At 41.8% G+C, this 26,256-nt stretch overlaps 1 protein-coding gene across 1 annotated transcript in view; it reads right to left on the reverse strand.

Annotated features, from left to right (window-relative positions):
* Window positions 1-385: 385 nt before the first annotated feature.
* Window positions 386-26,256, reverse strand: part of LOC139360197 (pregnancy-specific beta-1-glycoprotein 2-like) — a 64,093-nt gene continuing 38,222 nt past the window's right edge. The window contains exons 5-6 of the mRNA XM_071086200.1: window positions 7,656-7,949; window positions 386-594 (exon numbers count right to left, since the gene is read on the reverse strand). Coding sequence (XP_070942301.1) covers window positions 386-594; window positions 7,656-7,949 — 503 coding nt within the window. The remainder of the gene's footprint in view (window positions 595-7,655; window positions 7,950-26,256) is intronic.

Genomic DNA, 26,256 nt, shown 5'->3' on the forward strand with positions numbered 1-26,256 from the left:
CTGCCTCAGCCTCCCAAGTAGCTAGGATTACAGGAGCACACCACCACACCTGGTTAATTTTTTTGTATTTTTAGTAGAGACGGGGCTTCAGTGTGTTGAACAGACTGATCTTGAACTCCTGACCTCATGATCCACCCAACTCAGCCTCCCAAAGTGCTGACTTTCATTTTTAAGAACCCCATACTCTCCAGGAGACCCCATCCAATCATTCTGCTTCCTCCTCCTGTCCTCTCCCAGGAAGTTCTCTCCTCACCTGTGAGCAGGAGCTCCTTCCAGGTGATGTGCAGTGTGCAGGGAGGGGCTGAGGGGGCCCCCATGGTCTGTGCTGCCTGTGTGTTCTCCGTGGAGATGAGCCTGGGATCCAGAATCTTTCTGAGCACGACTGTCAGCTGTGCTGTCCTTCCTCCTTCTGTGCTGAGCCTCTTCCCGCGGCAGGAGCACTTCTCTGGTTCATGGGTGGGGTCTGTTCCCAGAGCACCTCTCTGTCCCCGCCCCTCTCAGTCCTGCCTCCTTGTCCCTCCTTCTCTTTTACCTTTTGTCTGTGTGTCAGGTCCTTGGGAATTGTGGAGGCCTCTGCCTTTTTCAGCAGTGATTCTGTCAACAAACCTCGATACACACTATGTGCAGAAACACAAACACACACACAAAAGAGACACACACAGACACACACGGTCACACACATACCCTGTAGGTTGGGCAATCACAGTCCTGGGTCTCAGCCTCCTGCTGTCCCCATGGGTCTGGGTCGGTGTGCACATTTGTGCCCTTTGCCCTCTTTCATCCCCGTCTAGCTCTCCCCTTCAGTGCAGGAGGCTGGAGCTGCACCATGTCCCTGTCACAGGGATACCCCATTGTGCTGTGGGTGAGCTGTGTGTTGCCTAGTGACAGGGACCATTCCTTTCTCTAATTGTGTCTAGCTTGACTGCAGCTTCCAAGGATGGACATTCAGGACCTGGGTGTCCCACAGGAAACTGTCCTTCCTGGAGGTGTGCAGGGTGAATCTCTCATGCCTCTTGGGAGGAGAGGCCTGTGCTGGTTGCTCAGTGAGGGCTGTGAGTCCCATGGTCAAAAGACAGTTCTCAGTCACTCTATTGCTCCCTGGGGACTGGTGGCTGAGCTGGGGCTCAGGGTTTATCATTTCTTCCTGACCATCTTTTGTGTCCTCTCTTCTGTGCCCAGCTGACTGTACTGTGGTCAGCACAGTACACTTCCCCATGGTGCTGCAGGAGGAAGTGGGGAGTTACCCAGGAACCCCGTGGAACAAGGCTCGTTGAGACACAGGAAGAGAAGCCTGGGACAGAGCAGGGGTTTAGAGCTGGAGAGATTCATCCCGACTTACTCTGTGGTCATGATGGGCTCAGCCCTGCGTGTGCTGACATAACCAGGGGTCTATCCTGAGGGTTTTGAATTGGCCAAGCTGCTCTCTGTAGAGGAGGAACAGGCAGTCGCCAGAGATTCTGTTTGGAGGGACGTTGGTCACCCCTGAGAGGGCAGGTGAGGGTGAGTTGTGTTCTGGGAGCAAAGAGCAATAATATCCCCTTCTCCTGGCAGGGACACAGGAGAGGTCTGTCTTCCCAAGGGACAGACGGGGGTAGGCGGCCACATCCTGGACGGTGCCTGTGTGTGACCATCACACACGCTTTGAGCCCCACGGGGTGCAGCGGGTAGACAGGTCACGGGGTGCCTGTCTGATTCCCGGGGAGGCTGTGGGCCCTCAGGCAGCCGCTGTTCTGTGTCAGCGCTAGGCTTGGCCCGGGATGCCCCACAGAACAGGACAGATGGAGCACAGGCGGGCATTTAGGGAGCAGTAAAAGAAAGAGTTGATGAGGATGGAGGGAGGTCACGAGGGGAAAGCGTGCAATGTGGCTTCGTGTGCACCATCGCTGCCCTGGGAGATGTCTTTTTAGCTGAGCCCAGGGAAGGAGCAAGCCTGTGGGGCAGGAGCTGCCAGCAGAGGGAGTGGTCTTAGATTAGCGGCCGCCAGGTCTGGGAGGAGCTGACAGAGTCCATGTGGCGAGCATGGAGGACGTTGAGGTCTTGGGCCGAGGTGACCCTGGTGAGGGTGGACCCTGCTTGGCTATGGGTTCTACTGAGGGACGTCGGCCTCCCCTGGGAAGGCTCCAGGCTGGAGGGACTCTGCCGCCCTCTGGTGGACTGGAAGGGAAGTGTGGGTGGCCGAAGTCCCTGCCAGGCTGTGTGTTTTATTCCACAAGGATCTGCACATTTCACTCGAGGTCACACATATGTTATATTACAGCTCCATCACCTTCCAGCCCAGTGAGTCCCATTCTCTGTGGCTCCACGTTCACTGTTCTCCCTCTTTCACAATCGGATGTCCCGAATGCAGATTTTTGTCACCTTCTGTGAGTTTGTGTGTGTGTGCAGTAGGCGGCACTGTGTATACCCTGGGGACAGTGATGTCTGGAGCTGAGCACTGCACATGGGCTTGGGAGCTTCCAGCTAACTTGATTGAAAAAGTGATACGTTTCATGGAAAACACTGGGTCAGATGATGTATTCACAGGCTTTAGCTGCTATAACAAACAACTTAGCCTTGGTGAATTAAATAATAGAAATCGATTTTTCACAGTTCTGTGAATTACGTGCTATTTTAACCACTTTAAAATGTGCAATCAAGTGGAATTAACCACATACACAGTGTTAAGTTCCCATCAACACTGTTTTTCATAGAAAATTTTTGTCATTTTAAACTGAAACTTTGTATCATTGAAACAATAATAACTCCGTGTATTTTCCACCCTAGACCTTGATCATCTCTACTCTATCTCTATGAATTTGCCTATTCTAGATGGTTCATGTAAATGGAATTTTATATATATATATATGTTATTTCGTTTCTGACATATTTCACTTAGCATAGTGTTTCCAAAGTCCATGTATATTCCAGCGGATGTCAGAGCTTCCTTCCTTTTTATGGCAGATTTACATCCTGTTGTATGTGTCACCACATTTGTTTATTGATGTGTTGATGAACACTTGGATTGTTTTTATATTTTATCTTTTATGAGTAATGCTGCAATCAACAGTCTCATGCGAGTATCTATTTGAGTTCCTGCATTCAATTCTTTGGGTACATACCTAGGAATGGATGCTCTTTTATATGAGAATTCTATGATTATCTTCTTGAGGAATAGCACATCTGTTTCTCCTAGTGGCTGTACCTTTTTATAATCTCACCAGCAATGTATGAGGATTCCAAATTCTGCATAAGGCTTTCACTTGTTATTTAACATGTGAAAAGAATGGTAGCCATATTTGTAGGTGTAATGTGGTATCTCCTTGTGGCTTTCACTTTGTATTTTCCTAATGACTATGATGTTGAGTTTCTTTTCATATTCCTCTTGATGATTTACATATCTTCTTTGAGGAAATGTCTATTTGCGTCCTTTGCCCATTTGTATAAATTGGTGGTTTGTCTTTTTGTTATCCAGTTGTAGCAGTTCTTTATCTATTCTGGGCATGAAATCATTGTCTATGTGATTTGCAACTTTTATGTCTCATTCTGTGTTTGGTCTTTTTATTTTCTTGATAATATCTTTGATGCACAAAAGGCTTGCATCTTTAGCCCAATTTATCTATTTTTCCTTTTTCTTTCTCATGTATTTGGGTCATACCTGAGAATCCATGGCACATTTGAGGTCATTAAGTTTTACCCCTATGTCTTTTTCTAAGATGTTTTTATGGTTATAGATCTTATAATTAACTCACTGATCCATTTTTAGATAATTGTTTGATATGGTTGGAAATACAGTTCTCTAAGTTTATTGTCTCGCATGTGGTTACCTAGTTGTTCCTGCACCTTTATTTGAGGGACAGTGAGCTCCTTAATGAGGAGCACAGAAGACATTGCTTTGGGACACAATGTTGTCAGGGGAGTTGTGTTCATCTCTACTTCTTTATTTTTTGTACAGTTTGGTTCTCTGCTGGACATACTAGATATAGAAGTCTTTGTTCATTCTCTTGGTTCTGGTTTGGCTGACCTGTCAGCTGGAGCTGGAGGACATGCCTTGCAGGGGAGTGACCCCCATGTGAAAGAGCAGGGCTCAGCAGAGTGAAAGCAGCTGAGACCCAGAAAAGCCAGTGAGGTGTGACTCTTAGAAGCCAAAGACCAATAGGTGGGTGTCCTCAGGGGCAAATGGACTGCACTGGTAACCATTCCAGTGGACTGGGGAAAGCTAAGAGGCTTTGGATATTCCATTTTCTCTCTCAGCTCTTCAGTAGGAGATTTGGGCCCTGGGCTGGTATTGTCCTGCAGCAGGGACACGGTGGACAGGGATGGCTGCATATCAGGCCTAAGTCCATGTCATGCTCTCAGGCATTGCCCCTGAAGTTGGAGAATTTTGTTCAGAGGCCCAGCCTGGGCACGTGGGAGGAACCACCTTATTAAAATTAATTTAAGAAAACAGTATGCATGCTTTATTCTTCTAGAATAAGTATTAATGTCATGTTTTACAATGTGTCGCTTAAAGGAATGGTGAGAATCATCTACATAATGCATGTTTTAGGTGGTCTTTTCTATAATTGCAGTTTTCACATGTTCTTATAGAAACCATTTCCTTTGGGATCACACAGGCAGTATCTCTGTGTTCATTTCTACTGGGAAATGTTTATGCGGCGTGGAGAGAGTCACGTTTCCTAAGGAGAGATGGAAAGCATTTGACTACCAGAAAAAGTGTTGAAATTCTGCTGGTATGATCATGGTGCTGCAGGTGGAGGTCAGTTGAAGGGCGGTGTCCGGCAAAGCAGTTTTGAAAGTCTTTTTTATTTTTATTTTTGTTTTTTTGTTTTTTACAAAACCATGGGCAGAAGCCACCACCTGGACCCACCACATGTTGAAATGGATGAGGGACAGAAGTGGAGCTCAGTAAATTGAGAATGAAATCCACGAGTGGGGAAGAGGTTTGAGAGGTCAACGGGTGTGAGAGGTGAATGAGTGAATGATGAATGTTCAAAACATCTTTCTCCATAATAAGAGAGCATTTAGTCCCCTGAGCCAGACAGTGTCCAGGCCAGGGGGAGCAGGGTGTTGTCAGCTCTCCTGGTCAAAAGTGAGACTCCAGCAGTGTCCAGTTACTTGATCCAGTTTGGGATTTATTCATATTTTAAAAATGATCCAACAGTATACAGTTTTGAAAATATACAAAAATCCCTATGCTACCATTCAAAGACAGACAAGATGGCTCTAAGATGGTGAGAGAATCAGAATGGGGTTTGGGTTTACATTGTGTATTTTTTTCTCCCAATATCTACAGAATTCCCTACATCAATTTTTTAACATAACCCAGTGTGTGTCATTCCCTTTCACAGTTACAGACATTTCCAGTTCATGGTTACAGACCCTTGGATAACCCACACCCTTTCTGCTGTGAGGTACAGGCAGCCATGCGACATCACCTCTAAACATGCCTTCTGGGACATCAAATTGCTGATTATGTAAAGGTCATTTCAATAGATATTGAAGACCTCCATTTTACCCCTCTCACACTTGTAATTCTTCTACCAGGAGGTGATGGATTTTAGTGGTGATTTGCTTTTATAGATTAGTGTAGATTAATGCATCTGCCAGGGGCAATTTTTGCGTTCGGAAAAGCAATTGGCAAAGTCTGGAGACATTGCTGGTTGTCAGAGCTGGGGGAGGGAGTCCTGCTGGCCTTGAGTGTGTAGAGTCCCCAGATAGTGCTGAACATTCTAGAGTTCACAGAGCCCCAACAGCACGACCACTACAAAGTTCAATGCTGAAGTTGAGTGGAGAGCCCTGATGTGCTTCCCCTAGCTTCCCTGGAGCTTTTTACCTTCCCCTTCCATCAGTCTCTAGCACTTTCTCACCTCCTTGAACCTTTGTGCCCTCCGTTTGAACTTTCCCTTAGTTTAAGACCTGCTGTAAACTCTGGACTTCCTTAACCCCTTTCTGATCCTCAGCAGGGTGTCCTCTAGAGGGGATTCTCACCTTTCCTGGAGCTTCCCAGGATCCAGATGCCCCTGCCCTGTGTGGGCACCAGGGATATGGCTGTATGCCTGTGTCCCTACAAGTCCTGTCACTCAGGACATTTGTGTGAGAGCAACTGAGGTGATATTACCCTCCCCTACTTTTCTTGGAACATAAAAATATGTACAAACCTTATAGAGTAAAATTTCTCGATGCCTGTCAAAATTTTAAAATTATATATTTTTGCCTTCCAACCTTTACTGGGAAAAATTTATCACACTACCAGTCATGAAAAATGATGCCTAATCAGGGTTATTCACTGTATTGTTTGTCTAACAGCAAAATATTGGGAACAACCTATACTTTTACCAGCACGATGCTTACTAAACAGATTACCTTGTATCTACACAATAGAATATGATGCAGTTGCATTAAAAGTAGAGAATCTTTCAGCTATTCATATGGAAACACCTCCATGTTGTATTTTAAGTATGGCATCTAAACATCACAGAACAAGGTGCAGTTTTTGTACTAGATGTGACCTTAGAACATTATTTTTACTTTTTTTTTTTTTTTTTAAAGAGAGAGTGTGTCACTCTCATACCCAGGCTGAAGTGCAGTGGCGAGATCATAATTGACTGTAGCCTTAACCTTGTGAACTCAAGCAATACTCTTGTCTCAGCCTCCTGAGTAGCAGGAATCACAGGCACGTGCCACCATGCCTAGCTAATTTTTTGTGTTTGTTTCTCTAGAGATGGGGTTTCACCCAGGCTGGTGATATCCCAGGCTGGTCTCCAACTTCTGGGATCAAGTGATCTACCCACTTTCCCTCCCAAAATACTGGAATTACAAGCAAGTGTCATCACACCTGATTGTGCCTTTTTTTTTTTTTTTTTTCTTCAAATTGGATTGCAGTCTACTGACTCATCTCTTTCCCCATCAGATGATTTGTGTTTTTCCTCTATTTCTCTACCATATGTCCATGCCTAAATCCAGATGTATTTGCTTTTGTTTAGAATTAGATTTTTTTTTAAAGAGAACCTTAGGAATGGTCTCCTAGCTGATTTTCAGGATTCTAATCTTCACTGTCTAAGCCATAGGTTTACAATTCTGGATATTGATTAGAGTCACTTATAGGGCATTTAAAGCCTACCAATGCCTGTACCATCCCTCAAGTGTATCTGATTTGGCTGATGTGCGGTGTCGTCCAAGGATTGGTTGTTTAAAAATGCTTTCAAGGAAAAGTGTCATTTTGCAGTGGAGGAACTTTAGCCCAGTGATCAAAGTTAACATCCCCAGTAATCAGAGATAACGATAAGGAAGGAGACCACCCCTCATATTGTCTTATGCCCAATTTCTGCCTCTAAAGAAAGAAGAAGTAAAAACTAAAAGGCAGAAATGAAATCTACAGACAGACAGCCCGGCTCCGCACCCTGGGCCTGGTAGTTAAATATGGACCCCTGACCTAATTGGTTCTGTTATCTTATAGATTGCAGACATTGTATAGAAATGCACTGTGAAAATCCCTATCTTGTTTCATTCTGATCTAATTACCGGTGCAAACAACTCCCAGTCATGTACCCTCTGTTTGCTCAATCAATCACGACCCTCTCACATGCACCCCCTTAGAGTTATGAGCCCGTAAAAGGGACAGGAATTGTCCTTTTTATGTTCCTTGGGGAGCTAGGGTCTTGAGACTGAAGCCTTGCCAATGCCTCCAGCCGAATAAACCCCTTCCTTCTGTAAATCGGTGTCTGAGGAGTTTTGTCTGCCGCTCCTCCTGTTACTTTCTTTGTTCCCTGACCGGGAAGTGAGGTGAATGGTGGATGGTGTAGGCAGCTCCTTAGGCGGCTTAAGCCTGCCCTGTGGAACATCCTTGCGGAGGACTCCGACCAGCCCAATCCACGCGGATCCTGAGAGGGCTCCCGGGTAGGCATTTGCCCCTGTGGGACGCCTCACCAGAGCAGTGTGTGGCAGGCCCCCAAGCAGGATCAACACAGTCGCTGAACACCGGGAAGGAATGGGCACTTGGAGTCTGAGCATCTAAAACTTGGTACGACTAGTCTCCGAAACTTGCCCACTCCGTTTGAGTGGAAGTGTGGCCTGATCACCCATGGTGTGCCTTTATTGGCACTTTGGTTTTGGTTTTGACTTGGTTTGAATTGCTTGACAGGACTGGTCTTGGGAACTTGCCTACTCCATTTGAGTGGGAGCGTGGCCTGATCACCCACGGTGTGCCTGTATCGGCACTTTGGTTTTTGTTTTTGACTTGACTTGGATTGCTTGACACTTTGGTTTTGGTTTTGACCTGGCTTGGGTTTCTGGATACCCAGATTTTGGTTTGGTGTAAACTACAAAAGTGTGTGTGTGCCGTTTTTACCCGTTTTTTGTTTTGTGTTGTGCATGTGTTGTGAGCGTGGTGTTTTGTCTAGAGTAAACATGGGTGAGGCACAAAGTAAGCCCATCGCACTAGGAACCATGTTGAAAAATTTCCAAAAAAGGATTTAAGGGAGACTATGGAGTACTATGACACCAGAAAAACTTAAAACTTTGTGTAAGATAGACTGGCCAGCATTAGAGGTAGGTTGGCCATTAGAAGGAAGCATGGACAGGTCCCTTGTTTCAAAGGTATGGCAGAAGGTAACCTGTAAGCCAGGGAACCCAGACCAGCTTGTTTTAGATCCCCCGCCCCCAACACACAGTAGTTGAGAGAACAGCAGCATAAGTGGCTGGCAGACTCAAGGAAAGACCAGCAGAGAGAGAGAAAGGAAAGAGACAGAGAGGAAAAGAGGCAAAGAGAGAGAGAGAGGAAGAGATGGAGAGGAAGAGACAGACAAAAAAGGAGTCAAGGAGAGAGAGAAAGAGAAAGACAGAGGCAGAGAGAGGAAGAGACAGAGGCAAAACGGAAGTCAATGAGAGAAAGAAAGAAAGAGAGAGAGATATATATAAGTAGTTAAAAAAAAAGCGTACCCTGTTCCTTTAAAAGCCATTATAGCAATTCTAATTTGGACAAAACAAGGTGTTATTAATAGCAATGGATAATTAAAATCCCAAACTTACCAGGTTTTCAACAAAAGTAAAGTTTGCTAAAAGTTAACAGTGTGACATGTATTATAGTAACTTCTAATCTGTGGCCTTAGACAGTCTAGTCCACAGACATAAAAAAAAAGGTTCACTTTGGAAAAGAAAGGTTATCATCTTCGGATAAAAAAAGAAAAAAGGGGGGGCGGAATTTATATAAAAAGAGTGTTATGTGGTAAATTCTTGTCCTCAAATAAATTAACTGGTTGTTTAAAAAAAGAAATGTTTGTAATAAGTCTGAAAATGAAGGCATGTCAAAAAAGAAATTGCTGGTAAAAGTCGTGGGGGGGTGTGTGGGAAAAGAAAGGTTATAAAAAAAGTGTATGAAAAAAGAATTTATGCAAAAATATTGTATAATTTAAAAGTAATTAGACCTCCTGAATGTAAAACAATTGAAAAAAAAAAACAGTTTATGTGCAAGGTATATAAGAAAAGCAAAATATATCTTTGGTAAAAGGATTATAAGGAGGCATAAGAATGTACATTTTTACCTACATTAAAAAGTTAAAAATTATTATTTTGAAAGTTTAAGCAAGTTTTAAAATGTTAATTGTAAAGAACATTGTGTAAACATATTAGCTAAAGTTAAAGAAGTATCATCCAGTTTTTCTGTGAACTGGACATTAAAGTAAAAGCATAGCAGCTTTTCTTAAAGCACCAGCCTGCTCTTTAGCAAAAATTATAAAAGATTAAAAAGAGTCTGTAAAACCTTACCTTATGGTCAAACATAAAAACTAAATAAATATGTCTATAAGGTTTTATTAAAATTAGGTTTAACATTAATAACACACTAATATAAAGATAAAATTTAGCTTATCTGGTGTAAAAATTATACAAGAAGCATTGTTAAATGTAAAATGGTATTTGGTTTTCTTTGGTTTAAAAACTAATAAAAATAGGTGCTAAAGGAAATTTCTCAGTAAAAAGGCACTAAGGACTATAAAGTCCGCTGCCAAGGTCCCCACATTTAAAACAAAAGGTCAATTTCTTAAAAATTATATACTTGGTTTATCTTCCACTTTCCTTTCTCACACACACAAAAAAAAAAAACCTAAAAGTCTTTTAGCACATCTACCACCCCTAGAATTTCCAGTAAACCAACACCTACCTGAAGATCACATTCTCATCGAAAGGTGGAAAGAAAAAAAACTTGAGCCAGCCTGGGAAGGACCCTACCTTGTGCTGCTAACCACCAAGACTGCTGTTCATACAGCAAAAAGAAAAAAAAAAAAAAAAAAAAAAGATGGATTCACCACAGCCAAGTCAAGAAAGCGCCAACCCCTCCAGAGTCGTGGGCCATAGTCCCAGGGGAAAACTGTCATGCGCGTCCATCCATGTGAAGAGGTCACCAAATAGGCTTTGTGTGAGCAAAAAAGCTGTTTATTTCACCTGGGTGCAGACGGGCTGAGTCTGAAAAGAGAGTCAGCGAAGGGAGATAAGGGTGGGGCTGTTTTATGTGAAATGGGTAGGTAAAGGAAAATTACAACCAAAGGGGGTTGTTCTCTGGTGGGCAGGAGTGGGAGTCACAAGGTGCCCATTTGGGGAGCTTTTTGAGACAGGATGAGCCAAGAAAAGGAATTTCACAAGATAATGTCATCACTAAAGACAAGGACCGGACATTTTCACTTCTTTTGTGGTAGAATGTCACCAGTTAAGGCAGGGCAGGACATTTTCACTTCTTTTGTGATTGATTCTTCAGTTACTTCAGGCCATCTGGGCTTATAAGTGCAAGTCACAGGGGATGCGATGGCTTGGCTTGGGCTCAGAGGCCTGATGAAAACCCTACAAAACTAAAGCTAAGAAAAATTTAACTCTTTTAATCTATTCCATTACTCTTTCTTCTTTCCTTGTTCTATTACTGACCATCTAGTTATTAATATAACCAAGTCAATTTCACCTCAAACTATTGCATTTAATGCTTGCTTTGTTACACCCTGTGAGGACTTGCCAAGTCAAAGACAGCTTTCTACTTCAGAAAAGTACTTCTGTCCCTCCTGACTCCCCTCAGACTAGACATTAGTAAACTAGGACCATTTAATCCAGGGAGATTTCGATAAAGACCCCAGTGCCAACCAGGAGTGTTGCACCCCGATGTACAGCTTTCATGCCATAGTTGATCCAATGTTCTGTGGACCACTAAAGAGCAAGGATGGACTGCCCCAACTGCTTTTTGTAATTTCCCTAAAACCACACATTCATTTTACTGGAGGATCATAGAAGTTAAAGACTTAAAACAAACTTTAGCAATTAAGACAGGATATCAAGATGCAAATGCCTGGTTAAAATTGATCAAATATTCCAATTGCACATTAAACAAAAGCAATTGTTATGCTTGTGCACATGGCAGGCCAGAGGCCCAGATTGTCCCCTGCCACTAAGGTGGTCCTCCAGTTGACTAGGCGTAGGCTGCCTGATAGCTCTTTTCCAGGATTCTACAGCCTGGAGTAATAAGTCATGCCCAGCTCTCTCTGCTATATCCCAAAGACCCTGTGGGTCAGCCCCCGAGGGCCATCCAGCTTCTGTCTCCCAGCACTAAGTTCACTTCGTGTCTCTCACGACAAGGAGGAAACTTAGCATTCCTTGGAGACTTGAAAGGATGCAGTGAGCTTAAGAATTTTCAAGAGCTTATCAATCAGTCAGCCCTTTTTCATCCCTGAGTGGATGTGTGGTGGTATTGTGGTGGAGCTTTACTAGGCACTCTGCTGAATAACTGGAGTGGCACTTGTACTTTAGTCCAATTGGCTATCCCTTTCACCCTGGCATTTCATCAACCAGAAGGAAAAATAATACTAATAAGACATCATAAAGTGAGAGAAGCCCCTTATGGGTCTTTCAACTCTCATGTCTATTTAGACACAATTGGAGTCCTACAAGGAATACCAGATCAATTTAAAGTTTGAAATCAAATAGCTGCAGAATTTGAGTCAATATTTTAGTAGGTGACAGTTAATAAAAATGTAGATTAGATAAACTACATCTATTACAACCAATAGCAACGAGCTTTTCAAGAGTTAAAAGAAAAACTCATGTTGGCCCCAGCCCTGATACTACCTGATCTGACAAAGCTCTTTACACTCTAGGTGTCAGAAAGAGAAAAAATGGCAGTTGGAGTTTTAACCCAGACTGTGGGGCCTGGCCAAGGCCAGTGGCCTATCTCTCAAAACAACTAGACAGAGTTAACAAAGGCTGGCCCCCAGGTCTACGGGCCCTAGCAGCAAAGGTCCTGTTAGCACAAGAAGCAGATAAACTAACCCTTAGGCAAAACCGGAATATAAAGCCCCCCATGCTATGGTAACTTTAACAAATACCAAAGGACATCATTGGTTAAAAAATGCTAGATTAACCAAGTACCAAAGCTTGCTATGTGAAAATCTCCACATATCTGTTGAAGTTTGCAACACCCTAAACCCCACCACCTTTTTCCCTGTATCAGAGAGCCCAGTTGAACATAACTGTGTAGAGGTATTGGACTCAGTTTATTCTAGCAGGCCCAAACTCTGAGACCATCCTTAAGCATCAGAAGACTGCAAGTGGTATGTGGATGGGAGCAGCTTCGCCAATCCCTGCAAAGTGACTCTGAAGAAGACGACAAGCCCTGCTCCAGTCACACCCAGAAGCTGACTGGTCCACGCACAACTGAAGCATGAGACAACTCATCGCGGTACTCATTTTCCTTCAAATTTGGACTTGTACAGTAAAGACTTCCACTGACTTTCCTCAGACTGAGGGCTGTTCCCAGTGTATACATCAAAGCACTGAGGTAGGACAAAAGGTTGCTAAGGTCCTATTATTTTACACTTATTGTAAGTGTACTGGAACTCTAAAAAGAACTTGTTTGTATAATGTTATTGTATACAAAGTATGTAGCCCAGGAAATGACCAACCTGATGTGTGTTATGACCCATCTGAACCTCCCATGACCAGAGTTTTTAAAATTAGATTAAGGACTGAGGACTGGTGGGGGCTCTTAAACGATATGAGTAAAGTGTTAGTCAAAACAGAAGAAAAAAAAGGGTGCCCAAACAAGTCACCTTAAAATTTGATACCTGTGCTATCATTAATAGTAATAAGTTCGGAATAAGGTGTGGTTGTCTTAATTAGAAAAGAGGCTATATGGCAGAAAATAAGTACATCTGTCATAAATTAGGACTGTGTGGAAATAAATGTAAATTCTGGTCTTGTGTCGTTTAGGCCACTTGGATAAAAGAAAAAAATAATGATGAAAAGGATCCAATCCACCTTCAGAAAGGAAAAAATGGCCCTTCCTGTACTAAGGGACAATGTAACCCGTTAGAGCTAGTAATAACCAATACTATTGATCCTTGCTGGACAAAAGAGGAGTGTGTGACCTTAGGAATTGACGGGGCCAGACCGGATCCCCGAGTAAATATCTTGGTTCGAGAAGAAGTTTACAAACACTTTCCTGAGCCACTGTTTCAAATTTTCTATGATGAACCAAATGTACCAGTACCAGAAATTCCAGAAAAAAACAAGAAATTTGTTTTTGCAATTAGCCAAGGCATGTAGCCCCGTCTCTGAATGTCACTTCATGTTATGTATGTGGAGGAACTGTAATGGGAAATCAATGACCATGGGAAGCCCAAGAATTGGTGCCTACAGACCCATTTCCTGATGAATTTCCAGCTCAAAAGAATCACCCTGATAATTTCTGAGTCCTAAAATCCTCAATTATTGGATAGCTAGAGAAGGAAAAGAATTCACTCACCCTGTAGGACGACTTAGTTGTCTGGGACAGAAACTGTATCATGGTACCACAAAAACAGTCACTTGGTGGAGTTCAAATCAAACAGAGAGGAATCCGTTTAGCAAATTCCCAAAGTTGCAAACCATGTGGACCCACCTGGAGTCCCACCGGGACTGGACAGCCCCCACTAGATTGTATTGGATATGTGGGCATCGAGCTTATGCCAAATTACCTGACCAGTGGGCAGATAGTTGTGTTATTGGCACAATTAAACCATCTTTCTTCCTACTGCCCATAAAAACAGGCAAACTCCTGGGCTTCCCTGTCTATGCTTCCCGTGGAAAGAGAAGCATAGCTATAGGAAATTGGAAAGATGATGAATGATCCCCTGAGAGAATCATGCAATATTATGGGCCTGCTACTTGGGCACGAGACAGCTCATGGGGATACCGGACCCCCATTTACATAATCAACAAAATCATATGGTTACAAGCTGTCTTAGAAATAATCACTAATATAAGCGGCAGAGCCTTGACTATTCTGTTCTGGCAAGAAACTCTGATGAGAAATGCTATCTATCAAAATAGATTAGTTCTAGACTACTTGCTAGCGACAGAAGGAGAGATCTGCAGGAAATTTAACCTTACTAATTGCTGCCTACACATAGATAATCAAGGGCAAGTAGTTGAAGACATAGTTAGAGATATGACAAAACTGGCACATATGCCCATGCAAGTGTGGCATGGATTTGACCCTGGGGCCATGTTTGGAAAATGGTTCCCAGTGCTAGGAGGATTTAAAACTCTTATAATAGGAGTTATAATAATAATAGGTACCTGTCTACTGCTCCCCTGTTTGATACCTGTACTTCTTTGAATGATAAAAAGCTTCATTGCTACCTTAGTTCACCAAAATGCCTCAGCACAAATATACTATATAAATCATTATCGATCTGTCTTGCAAGAAGACATAGGTAGTGAAAATGAAAGTGAGAACTCCCACTAATAAAATGAGTGAGAGTCTCAAAAGGGACGAATAATGGAGGAGACCACCCCTCATATTGTCTTATGCCCAACTTCTGCCTCCAAAGAAAGAAGAAGTAAAAACTAAAAGGCAGAAATGAAATCCACAAGCAGACAGCCTGGTATCGCACCCTGGGCCTGGTAGTTAAAGATCGACCCCTGACCTAATTGGTTCTGTTATCTTATAGATTACAGACATTGTATAGAAATGCACTGTGAAAATCCCTATCTTGTTTTGTTCTGATCTAATTACTGGTGTAAACAGCCCCAGTCACATACCCCCTGCTTGCTCAATCAATCACGACCCTCTCACATGTACCCCCTTAGAGTTGTGTGCCCTTAAAAGGGACAGGAATTGGTTACTCAGGGAGCTCAGCTCTTGAGACTGAAGTCTTGCTGATGTTCCCGGCTGAATAAAACTCTTCCTTCTGTAACTCGGTGTCTAAGGAGTTTTGTCTGCCCCTTGTACTGCTACAACGACATCTTAGGGCATTCTAATATAGTGGATGGAGAAGGTGCAGCATCATACCTGTGGTGTTCTTGTACAAAGTGTATAACATGAGTTTAATCATGAGAAAATATTAGAGAAGTCCAAACTGAAGGTCATTCTACAAAATAAGTAACCAATACTCTTCAAAAATGTGAAGCACTTAAAGATAAATCTTAACTTTCCCAGATTAAAGGAGACTGAGAGAACAGTACAATGAAGAGCAATATGTGATACTAGATTGGATCCTGGTCCAGAGGAAGAACATTAGTCAGAACATACAGGGGATTTGGATAAGGTCGCTACAGGCATTCATTTTACAATGTTAATGACCATTTATTGATTTTGATTATTAGGTGCATATCTTAAAGTTAATATTTGGGGAAGTTGAATGAAAAGCATATGAGGACTTCGCCTAATTTTGGAACATTTTTGAATGTCTGAAATGGTTTCAAAATTAAACATGAAAAGAAAAGAAAAGAAATATAGATCTTTTAGATATTTCTATTAAGTTTCCAAAGTTGAAGATCATTTCCCAACTTATCTTGCCTAATACTGGTCAGAGTAATCTTCCTGGAAATGCAGTTTGTCATGTTTGTGACCTTCTCAAAGCTTTCCAGTGACTTCTCTTATCTGTAGGATGAAGTTCTCATTACGTAGGCTGCCATTCCGTGTCCTCATAGCATGGCCCTAATCTCCCTTTTTTTTTGATCTGTACTGAAAAACCTGACCAACATTTTATTTTCTTATGGCCAAACTTGTTCTAACTTTTTCTTGCTTAATGATGCCTTTCCCTGTCTTCTCAACTGTGGGACTTCAGTCAAGGTGGTGGGAAATGTTTTAGAAGAAAAATTATAAATATAGCTATAGGAAATAGTCACAAACCTTCTTGGAAGTCTGGTAGTTTACATAGCTTCAGTAAAAGGTTTGGCTGAAGGCAGCTGAATTATCTTAAATGCTTAGGGCATAGATACACAGGAATGTAGAGGAGTTTATCTAAATATCTTGTTTACTCAGGCCATCCTAAAACCAACATTTAATCTTATGCTCAGGGAAACTATTTTCTGGAAGGTCTGCAATGTCAGTTACCTTCTAGTGGTGTTTACTCAAGACATTTGTCATTTAATCTGTACTCAATAAATGCAAACTTCACTGGCTGATCAGGGCCTCTGCTGTTAACTCTTTACCGGACCTTTCTATGTATCCGTGAGTGACTTGGCCACCTAGCCTGCTCTTTCACTGGATAATTGTGTCTGAATGTATTTGTTCATCCATTGCTGGGTCAGAGTCTGCCGGTTGGACCCAGACAGTTGGTGCCCCGTGTGAGGACCTGGCATGTTGGTTCCCAGGTCTGAGGTATAGCTGCAAATAATCACGACAGAACCCTTGAAAAAGAAGGTGAAGACTGTGCAGTTGGTAAGCCAGTAAGTCGATAAGTCAGTAAGTCAGTAGGTCATCAGTGCCTGCTTGGGATCTCCAATTTCGAGGGAATTGTTCAGGGTAGGGTTTTTATCAGGGGACAACAGTTATCAGCACAGCAGAAGCAGTATTCAAAAAGTATTCAAACAGCTGCTTAAAGTCACTGGAGCCTCAGTTTTGCAGGATCAATTAAGGGACCTAACGCAAATTGTATCATTTAACCCATGGTTCCTGAAAGAAGGTAAGCTAGACATAGAGCTTTGGGAACAAGAGGGAAGAAAAATTTCTGTTGTTGTTGTTGTTTTTTGTTTTGTTGTTGTTTGTTTTTTCTGTTTTTTAAAATTATTCTTTTTTAGAGACAGAGTCTTACTCTGTCATCCAGGCTAGAGTGCAGTGGCACGATCTCAGCTCACTGCAATCTCCCTCTCCTGGGTTCACACCATTCTCCTGCCTCAGCCCCCTGAGTAGCTGAGACTACAGGCGCCTGCCACCACGCCTGGCTAATTTTTTTGTATTTTTAGTAGAGACAGGGTTTCACCATGTTAGCCAGGATGGTCTAAATCTCCTGGCCTCATGCACAAGAGCAACGGGTCCCAGTATAATCTTTAATGCTATGGGCTTTAGTGAGGGCGACTCTGCTCCCATTATACACAGAAGAGCCTAAAAAGGGGAAGGAGAAAGAACCGTCACCTACTTTACCACCCCTGAGTTCCTTAGCCCCAATATCACCTGGCAAAAATAACAAAGAGGAAAGGGAGGTTTTGCCTGAGCCCCCTCCTCCAATAAATAAGAAAAAAGACAAGGCATACACTACAGCTATGGGACCCTTTCTTAAGCAAGCGACATTTGAAGGGGAGCTTTTAGCCTGCCCAGTGATGCAAAATCAATAAGGCAGTCAGGTGTATGTTTAGAAAGAGATAAGAAAAGGCATTAGAAACCGAAGCTGTGCAGCCAAGCAGGCGGTGTGCGTTAGGAAAGGCTCAGCGGGAAAAAAGCCAGCAGTGCCCAATCTGACAGGGTCCTCCAGGCCAGCAGCCTCTGCCCAGCGGTAGGAGGAGGGAGGCATGCAGACAAAAAGAGGTGCCTATGCAAGCGCAGTGGGACCGCTGACCAGGACCTGCGTCGCTGCTCTCCGGCTCCACGGGCGGCCCATGGTAAAATTTCATGTGTTCCTTGTATACCAGGAACATCACAAATTATAATTCTCTGTTAAAATTTAAGTTACATTTAAATTATAATTATGGCCACTGTTTTACCTCCACTGCCCCTGATGTGGCTCTCTCAAAATCTTAGTTGGGTAGAGAACAGTGACCTCTGAAGGGAGAGAAATTACAAAGAGCCCATGAATTATTTGAGGAACAATTAAAATCCGGCCATATAGACCCATCTAACAGTCCTTGGAATTCGGCCATTTCCTCATTCCCAAAAGTTTGGCAAATGGAAACTTTTGCATGACTTCCCTGCTATTAACGCTAATCTACAGCCTACGGGACCCCTTCCCCCGTGGCGATTGCTCAAGATTGGCCTATAATTGTGATTGACTTAAAGGACTGTTTTTATTCTATTCCTCTCACAGAACAGAACAGAGAAAAATTTGCGTTTACATTACCAGCTATTAATAATGAAAGGCCAACTTCCTGATTTCGTTGGGAAGTGCTTCCTCAGGGAATGCTGAATAGTACTATCATGTATCAGTAACATGTAGATCAGGCTTTAGTTCCCAGTAGAAAAGAATTTTCTAATAGCAAGATTATTCATTTTATGGGTGATATATTACTGGCAGCCCCAAGAGAACCAGCACCTTTAAATTTATATGCCTCTGTTATAAAGAATACACAGTTGGCTGGGTGCAGTGGCTTACGCCTGTAATCCCAGCACTTTGGGAGGCCAAGGCGGGTGGATAACGAGGCCAGGAGCCCGAGACCATCCTGGCCAACATGGTGAAACCCTGTCTCTACTAAAATACAAACATAACCACTTTAAAATGTGCAATCAAGTGGAAATAACCACATACACGGTGTTCAGTTACCATCACCAATATTTTTCCTAGAAAATTTTTATCATTTTAAACTGAAGCTTTGCATCTTTTAAACAATAATAACTCCCTGTATTTTCCACCCTAGACCTTGATCATCTCTACTATCTCTCTATGAATTTGCCTATTCTTGGTGTTTCATATAAATGGAATTATACATATTTGTTATTTTGTTTCTGACATATTTCACTTAATATAATTTTCCAAAAACCATGCATGTTCCAGCGGATGTCAGAGCTTCATTCCTCTTTAAGACAGATTAACATTCTGTTGTATGTGTGACCACATTTGTTTATTCATATGTTGATGAACACTTGGATTGTTTTCATATTTTATCTTTTGTGAGTAATGCTGCAATCAACATTCCCATGCGAGTACCTGTTTGAGTCCCTGGATTCAATTCTTTGGATATATACCTAGGAATGGATGCTGTTTCATATGAGAATTCTATGATTAGCTTCTTGAGGAACAGCACAACTGTTTCTCCTAGTGGCTGTACCTTTTTATAACCTCACCAGCAATGTATGAGGATTCCAAATTCTACATAAGGCTTTCATTTGTTATTTAACATGTGAAAAGAATAGTAGCCATATTTGTAGGTGTAGTGTGATATCTCCTTGTGGTTTTGACTTTGTATTTTCCTAATGACTAATGACGTTGAGTTTCTTTTCAGGTGTCTCTTGATGATTTGCATATCTTCTTTGAAGAAATGTCTATTTGAGTTCTTTGCCCATTTATGTAAATTGGGTAGTTTGTCTTTTTGTTGTCGAGTTGTAGCAGTTCTTTATATATTCTGGGCATGAAACCATTGTCTACGTGATTTGCAACTATTATGTGTCATTCTGTGTTTGGTCTTTTTATTTTCTTGATAATATCCTTTGATGCACAAAAGGCTTGCATCTTTAGCTCAATTTATCTATTTTTCCTTTTTGTTTCTCATGCATTTGGGTCATACCTGAGAATCCATGGCACATTTGAGGTCATTAAATTTTACCCCATGTCTTTTTCTAAGATGTTTTTATGGTTATAGATCTTATAATTAACTCACTGATCCATTTTCAGATAATTGTTTGATACGGTTGGAAGTATAGTTCTCTAAGTTTATTGTTTTGCATGTTTTTACCTAGTTGTTTCTGCACCATTATTTGAGAGGATGACTGTTCCTCCATTAAATTATCTTGACACCCTTATGCAAGAGCAATGAACTATAAGGGTGAGTGTTTATTTCTGGACTCTCAATTCTATCCTTTTGACCCCTATTTGTATTCTTATGCCAGCAGCCTCTGTTTTTAATAGTTGTAATGTTTTGTGAGATATGAAATAAGAAAGTTCAATTTCTGCATTTTTTTTGGCAAAATTGTTTTGGCTCTTTCAGGGGTACTTTTTTAAAAGCAGGGAGGCCAATGTTGTGCAGTTGGAAAGCCATTTCTGTCTTCTTTCAAAGGGGAATTTTGCAGTCTAGGGATCTTTTCAGGAACTTTATCAAAGTAGGTAAATTATCACCACTTCCATTGCTGAGGTACTGTGTTAAAATGTGTGTTGCCTCCCTTTGAGGAATTGAGAGACTCTGGAAGCACTTACCCATGTGGTGAGGGACAGTGAGCTCCTTCATGAGGGGCACAGAAGACATTGCTTTGGGACACAATGTTGTCAGGGAAGGTGTGTGCATCTCTACTTCTTTATTTTTTTGTACAGATTGCATCTCAGCTAGATGTACTAGATATTGAAATCTTTGTTCATTCTCTTGGTTCTGGTTTAGCTGACCTGTCAGCTGGAGCTGGAAGACATGCCTGGCAGGGGAGTGACCCCCATGTGAAAGAGCAAGACTCAGCAGAGTGAAAGCAGCTGAGACCCAGAGAAGCCAGTGAGGTCTGACTCTTAGAAGCCAAAGACCAGCAGGGGGGTGTCCTCAGGGGCAAATGGACTACACTGGTACCCATTGCCGTGGATTGGAAAAAGGTAAGAGGCTTTGGAGATTCCATTTTCTCTCTCAGCTCTTCAGCAGGAGATTTGGGCCCTGGGCTGGTACTGTCCTGCATCAGGGGCAGGATAGACAGTAATGGCTGCATATCAGGCCTAAGTCCATGTCACCCTCTCAGGCATTGGCACTGCAGATGGAGAATTTTGTTCAGAGGCCTAGCCTTGGCACATGGGAGGAACCACCTTATTAAAATTAATTTAAGAAAAGAGTATACATGCTTTTTTCTTCTCGAATAATTATTAATGTCATGTTTTACAATGTATCTCTTAAAGGAATGGTGAGAATCATCTACATAATGTATGTTTTAGGTTGTCCGTTCTATAATTGCAGCTTTCACATATTCTTATAGAGACCATTTTCTTTGGGAACACACGGGCAGTGTCTCTGTGTTCATTTCTACTGGGAAATCTTTATGCAGGGTGGAGAGAGTCACATTTCCTAATGAGAGATGGAAAGCATCTGGCTACCAGAAAACATGTCCAAATGCTGCTGGTATGATCATGGGGCTGCAGGTGGAGGTCAGTTTAAGGAGGTGTCAGGCAAAGTAATTTTAAAGTCTTTTTTTTTTTTTTTTTTTTTTTTTTTTACAAAATCATGGGTAGAAGCCACCATCTGGACCCACCACATGTTGGAATTGATGAGGGACAGAAATGGAGCTCAGAAAATTGAGAATGAAATCCAGGAGTGGCAAGAGGTTTGAGAGGTCGACAGGTGTGAGAGGTGAATGAGTGAAGGATGAAATGATCAAAACGTCTTCTTTCTCCACAATAAGAGAACACTTGAGGTCCCTGAGCCAGACAGTGTACAGGCCAGGAACCTAAATGCTACCATTCATAGATAGCCAAGATGGCCCTAAGATGGTGAGAGAATCAGAATGGGGTTGGGGTTACATTGTGTATTTTTTTCTCCCAATATCTACAGAATTCCCTACATCCCACTTTTTAAAGTAACCCAGTGGGTGTCATTACCTTTCTCAGTTCCAGACCTTTCCGGTTCATGGTTACAGACCCTTGGAAAACCCATATCCTTTCTGCTGTGAGGTACAGGCCGCCAAGTGGCATTATCCCTAAACATGCCTTCTGGGACATCAAATTGCTGATTAAGTAAAGGTCATTTCAGTAGCTATTGAAGACTTCCATTTTACCTGTCTCACACTTGTAATTCTTCTACCAAGAGGTGATGGATTTTAGTGGTGATTTGCTTTTATAGATTAGTGTAGATTAATGCTTCTGCCAGGGGCAGTTTTTTCATTGGGAAAAGCATTTGGCAAAGTCTGGAGACATTGCTGGTTGTCAGAGCTGGGGGAGGGAGTCCTGCTGGCCTTGAGGGGGTAGAGTCCCCAGATAGTGCTGAACATTCTAGAGCTCACAGAGCCCCACCAGCATGACCACTACAAAGTTCAATGCTGAGGAGGAGTGGAGAGCCCTGATGTGCCTCCCCTAGCTTCCCTGGAGCTTTTTACCTTCTCCTTCCATCAGTCTCTACCACTTTCTCACCTCAGCTTACTCCTTGAACCTTAATGTCCTCCACTTGAACTTTCCCTTAGTTTAAGAGCTGCTGTAATTTCTCAACTTCCTTGGCTCCTTTCTGATCCTTAGCAGAGTGTCCTCTAGAGGGCACCCTCACATTTCCTGGAGCTTCCCAGGATCCAGAGGCCCCTGCCCTGTTTGGGCACCAGGGATATGGCCTTGTGCCTCTGTCCCTAAAGGTCCTGTCACTCAGGAGCTTTCTGTGAGAGCAACTGAGGTGATATTACCCTCCCCTACTTTTCTTGGAACATAAAAATATGTACAAACCTTGTAGAGTAAACATTCTTAGTGCATGTCAAAATTTAAAAATACATATATTTTTGCCTCCCAAACTTTACTGGGAAAAATTTATCACAGTCTCGGTCATGAAAAATGACACATAATCAGGGTTATTCACTGTATTGTTTGTTTAACAGCAAAATACTGGGAACAACCTAGACTTTCACCAGCACAATGCTAATTAAACAGGCTACCTTATATCTACACAACAGAAGATGATGCAGCTGCATAAAAAGTATAGACTCTTTCAGCTATTCTTACGGAAACACCTCCATGTTCTGTTTTAATTATAGCATCTAAACATCACAGAATAAGATGCAGTTTTTGTACTAGATCTGACCTTAGAACATTGTTTTTACCGTTTTTTTTTTTTTTTTAAAGAGAGTGTCTCACTCTCTTACCCAGGCTGAAGTGCAGTGGTGAGATCATAATTGATGGCAGCCTCAAACTTGTGAGCTCAAGTGATCCTCCTGCTTCAGCCTCCTGAGTAGCTGGAATCACAGGCATGTGCCACCATGCCTAGCTAATTTTTTGTGTTTGTTTCTGTAGAGATGGTGTTTCACCCAGGCTGGTGAAACCCCAGGCTGGTTTCAAACTTCTGGGCTCAAGTGATCCGCCCACTTTCACTCCCAAAATGTTGGAATTACAAGCAAGTGTCATGACACCTGATTCTGCCTTTTTTTTTTTTTTTAATTTGGACCGCAGTCTACTCACTCACCTCTTTCCCCATTAGGTGATTTCTGTTTTTCCTCTATTTCTCTACCATATGTCCATGCCAAAATCCAGATGTATTGTCTTTTGTTTAGAATTATATATATATATATTTTAAGAGAAGTTTTAGGAATGGTCTCCTAGCTGATTTTCAGGATTCTAATCTTCACTGTCTAAACCATGTTTTTGCATTTCTGGATACTGATTAGAGTCAATTGTAGGGCATTTAAAGCCTACCAATACCTGTACCATCCCTCAGTGTATCTAATTTGGCTGATGTGTAGTGTGGCCCAGGGATTGGTTGTTTAAAAATAGTTTCAAGGAAAAGGGTCGTTTTGCAGTTTAGGAACTTTAGCCAAGTGATCAAAGTTAACATCCCCAGTAGTCAGTGTTAATGACATCTTAGGGCCTTGTAATATAATGGATGGAGAAGGTGCAGCATCATCCCTGTAGTGTTCTTGTACAAAGTGTATAACCTGAGTTTAATCATGATAAAGTAACAGCAAAGTCCAAAATGAGGTTCATTCTACAAAATAAGTAACCAATGCTCTTCAAAAATGTGAAGCTCTTAAAGGTAAATCCTAACTTTCCCAGATTAAAGGAGACTGAGAGAACAGTACAACAAAGAGCAATATGTGATAGTAGATTGGATTCTGGTCCAGAAAAAGGACATTATTCAGAAGATAGAGGGGATTTGGATAAGGTCTGTACAGGTGTTCGTTTTACAGTGTTAATAATCATTTATTGATTTTGATTATTAGGTGCATATCTATAATGTTAATATTTGGGGAAGTCGAATGAAAAGCATATGAGGACTTTGCCTATTTTTGGAACATTTTAGAATGTCTGAAATGATTTCAAAATTTAACATGAAAAGAAAAGAAAAGAAATATAGATCTTTTAGATATTTCTATGAAGTTGCCAAAGTTGAGGATCATTTCCCAAGTTATCTTGCCTAATACTGGTCAGAGTAATCTTCCTGGAAATGCAGTTTGTCATGTTTGTGACCTTCTCAAAGCTTTCCAGTGACTTATCTGTAGGATGAAGTTCTCATTATGTAGGCTGCCATTCAGTGTCCTCACAGCATGGCCCTAATCTCCCTTTTTTTTGGATCTGTGTTGAAAGACCTGATCAACATTTTAATTTCTTATGGCCTAACTTGTTCTAATTTTTTCCTGCTTGTGTGATGCCCTTCCCTGTCTTCTCAACTGTGGGACTTCAGTCAAGGTGGTGGGATATATTTTAGAAGAAAATTTATAAAGATAGTTATAGGAAATAGTCACAAACCTTCTTGGAAGTCTGGGGGTTTGCATAGCTTCAGTAAAAGGTTTGGCTGAAGGCAGCTGAATTATCTTAAAAGCTTAGGGCATAGATATACAGGAATGTAGAGGAGTTTATCTAAATAGCTTGTTTACTCAGGCCATCCTAAAACCAACATTTAATCTTATGCTGAGGGAACTACTCTGGGGGAGGTCAGCAATGTCAATTACCTTCTAGTGGTGTTTACTCAAGACATTTGTCATGTAATCTATACTAAATAAATGCAAACTTCACTGGCTGATCAGGGCCCCTCCTGCTAACTCTTTACGCAATGCTTCTAGGTATCTGGGAGGGACTTGGCCACCTAGCCTGCTGTTTCACTGGATATTAGTGTCTGAGTGTATTTGTTCATCCATTGCTGGGTCAGGGTCTGCCAGTTGGACCCTCACAGTTGGTCCCCAGGTCTGAGGTATAGCTGCAAATAATCACGGCAGAACCTTCAAAAACTAAGGTGAAGGCTGTGCAGTTGGTAAACCAGTAAGTCAGTAAGTCAGTTGGTCATCGGTGCCTACTTAGCATCTCCAATTTTGAGGGGTTGTTCAGGGTAGAGTTTTATCACGGGACAACAGTTATCAGCACAATAGGAGCAGTATCTAAAAGTATTCAAACAACTGCTTAAAGCCACTGGAGCCTCGGTTTTGCAGGCTCGATTAAGAGACCTAATGCAAATTGTATCACTTAACCCATGGTTCCCGAAAGAAGGTAAGCTAGACATAGAGCTTTGGGAACAAGTAGGAAGAAATCTTTCTTTCTTTCTTTCTTTTTTTTTTTTTTTTTTTAAGACAGATACGAGAAACAGAAAAGGTAGAGATGTGGGAGTTTAGGGTGGCGGAAAAGATTTTAGAGGAAAAATTATAAAGATAGTTATAGGAAATAGTCACAAACCTTTTTGGAAGGCCGGGGGGATTGGGGTTTGCATAGCTTCAGTAAATGAGTTGGCTGAAGGCAGCTGAATTCTCTTAAAAGGTGTAGATACATAGGATTGTAGAGGAGTTTACTCAGGTGGTCTTAAGAACACCCTTTGATTATCTGCAGGTTCCTGATTGCTCTTTACTTGGGAGGTTGGTAATGTCAATTACCCTCTAGTGATGTTCACTCAAGATGCTTGTAATTTAATCTGTACTAAATAAATGCAAACTTAGCTGGCTGATTGGGACCACTGCTGCTAACTCTTTTCTGGAACTTTCTTGGCATGTGTGAGTGGCTAGGCAGCCCAGCCCCATCTTTCGTTGGATATTTGTGTCTGAGTATATTTGTTCATCCGTCGCTGTTTCAGGGTCTGCCGGTCCGACTCAGGCACTCAACCTCCTTAATTGTTTTTTGTCCTAAGACCCATTTCAGACCCCATCTCTTCAATGACGTCTGTATAGTTATTTCTGTTAGATGCAACCAACTTTCCTTTCTTTGAATTCTGGTAGGTACAATTGTGTAGAGTGAAATGCGAGTTATATTTTATTATTATTTTAGAAAAAGAAGCTAATTTATTCTGCTCATTAAAAGTTTCCTTTTTAAAACAAATTTTAAAATTTTGAATGGAGGATTAGAGATTAAATTGTTGATGTTTGAAATTCATTGTGGTTGTTAAAAAAAAAAATGCTTGTTGTAGTTTCAAGGGTACACCTGTAGGTCTTTTATGTAGGTAAACCCATGTCACGGGGGTTTGATGTACAGATTACATCATCAATTAGGTACTAAGGCTAATACTCAATAATTATTTTTTCTTCTGTTGTTTTGCCTCCCA

Source organism: Macaca nemestrina, chromosome 20 (genome assembly GCF_043159975.1).
Source record: "Macaca nemestrina isolate mMacNem1 chromosome 20, mMacNem.hap1, whole genome shotgun sequence".
NCBI lineage: Eukaryota > Metazoa > Chordata > Mammalia > Primates > Cercopithecidae > Macaca > Macaca nemestrina.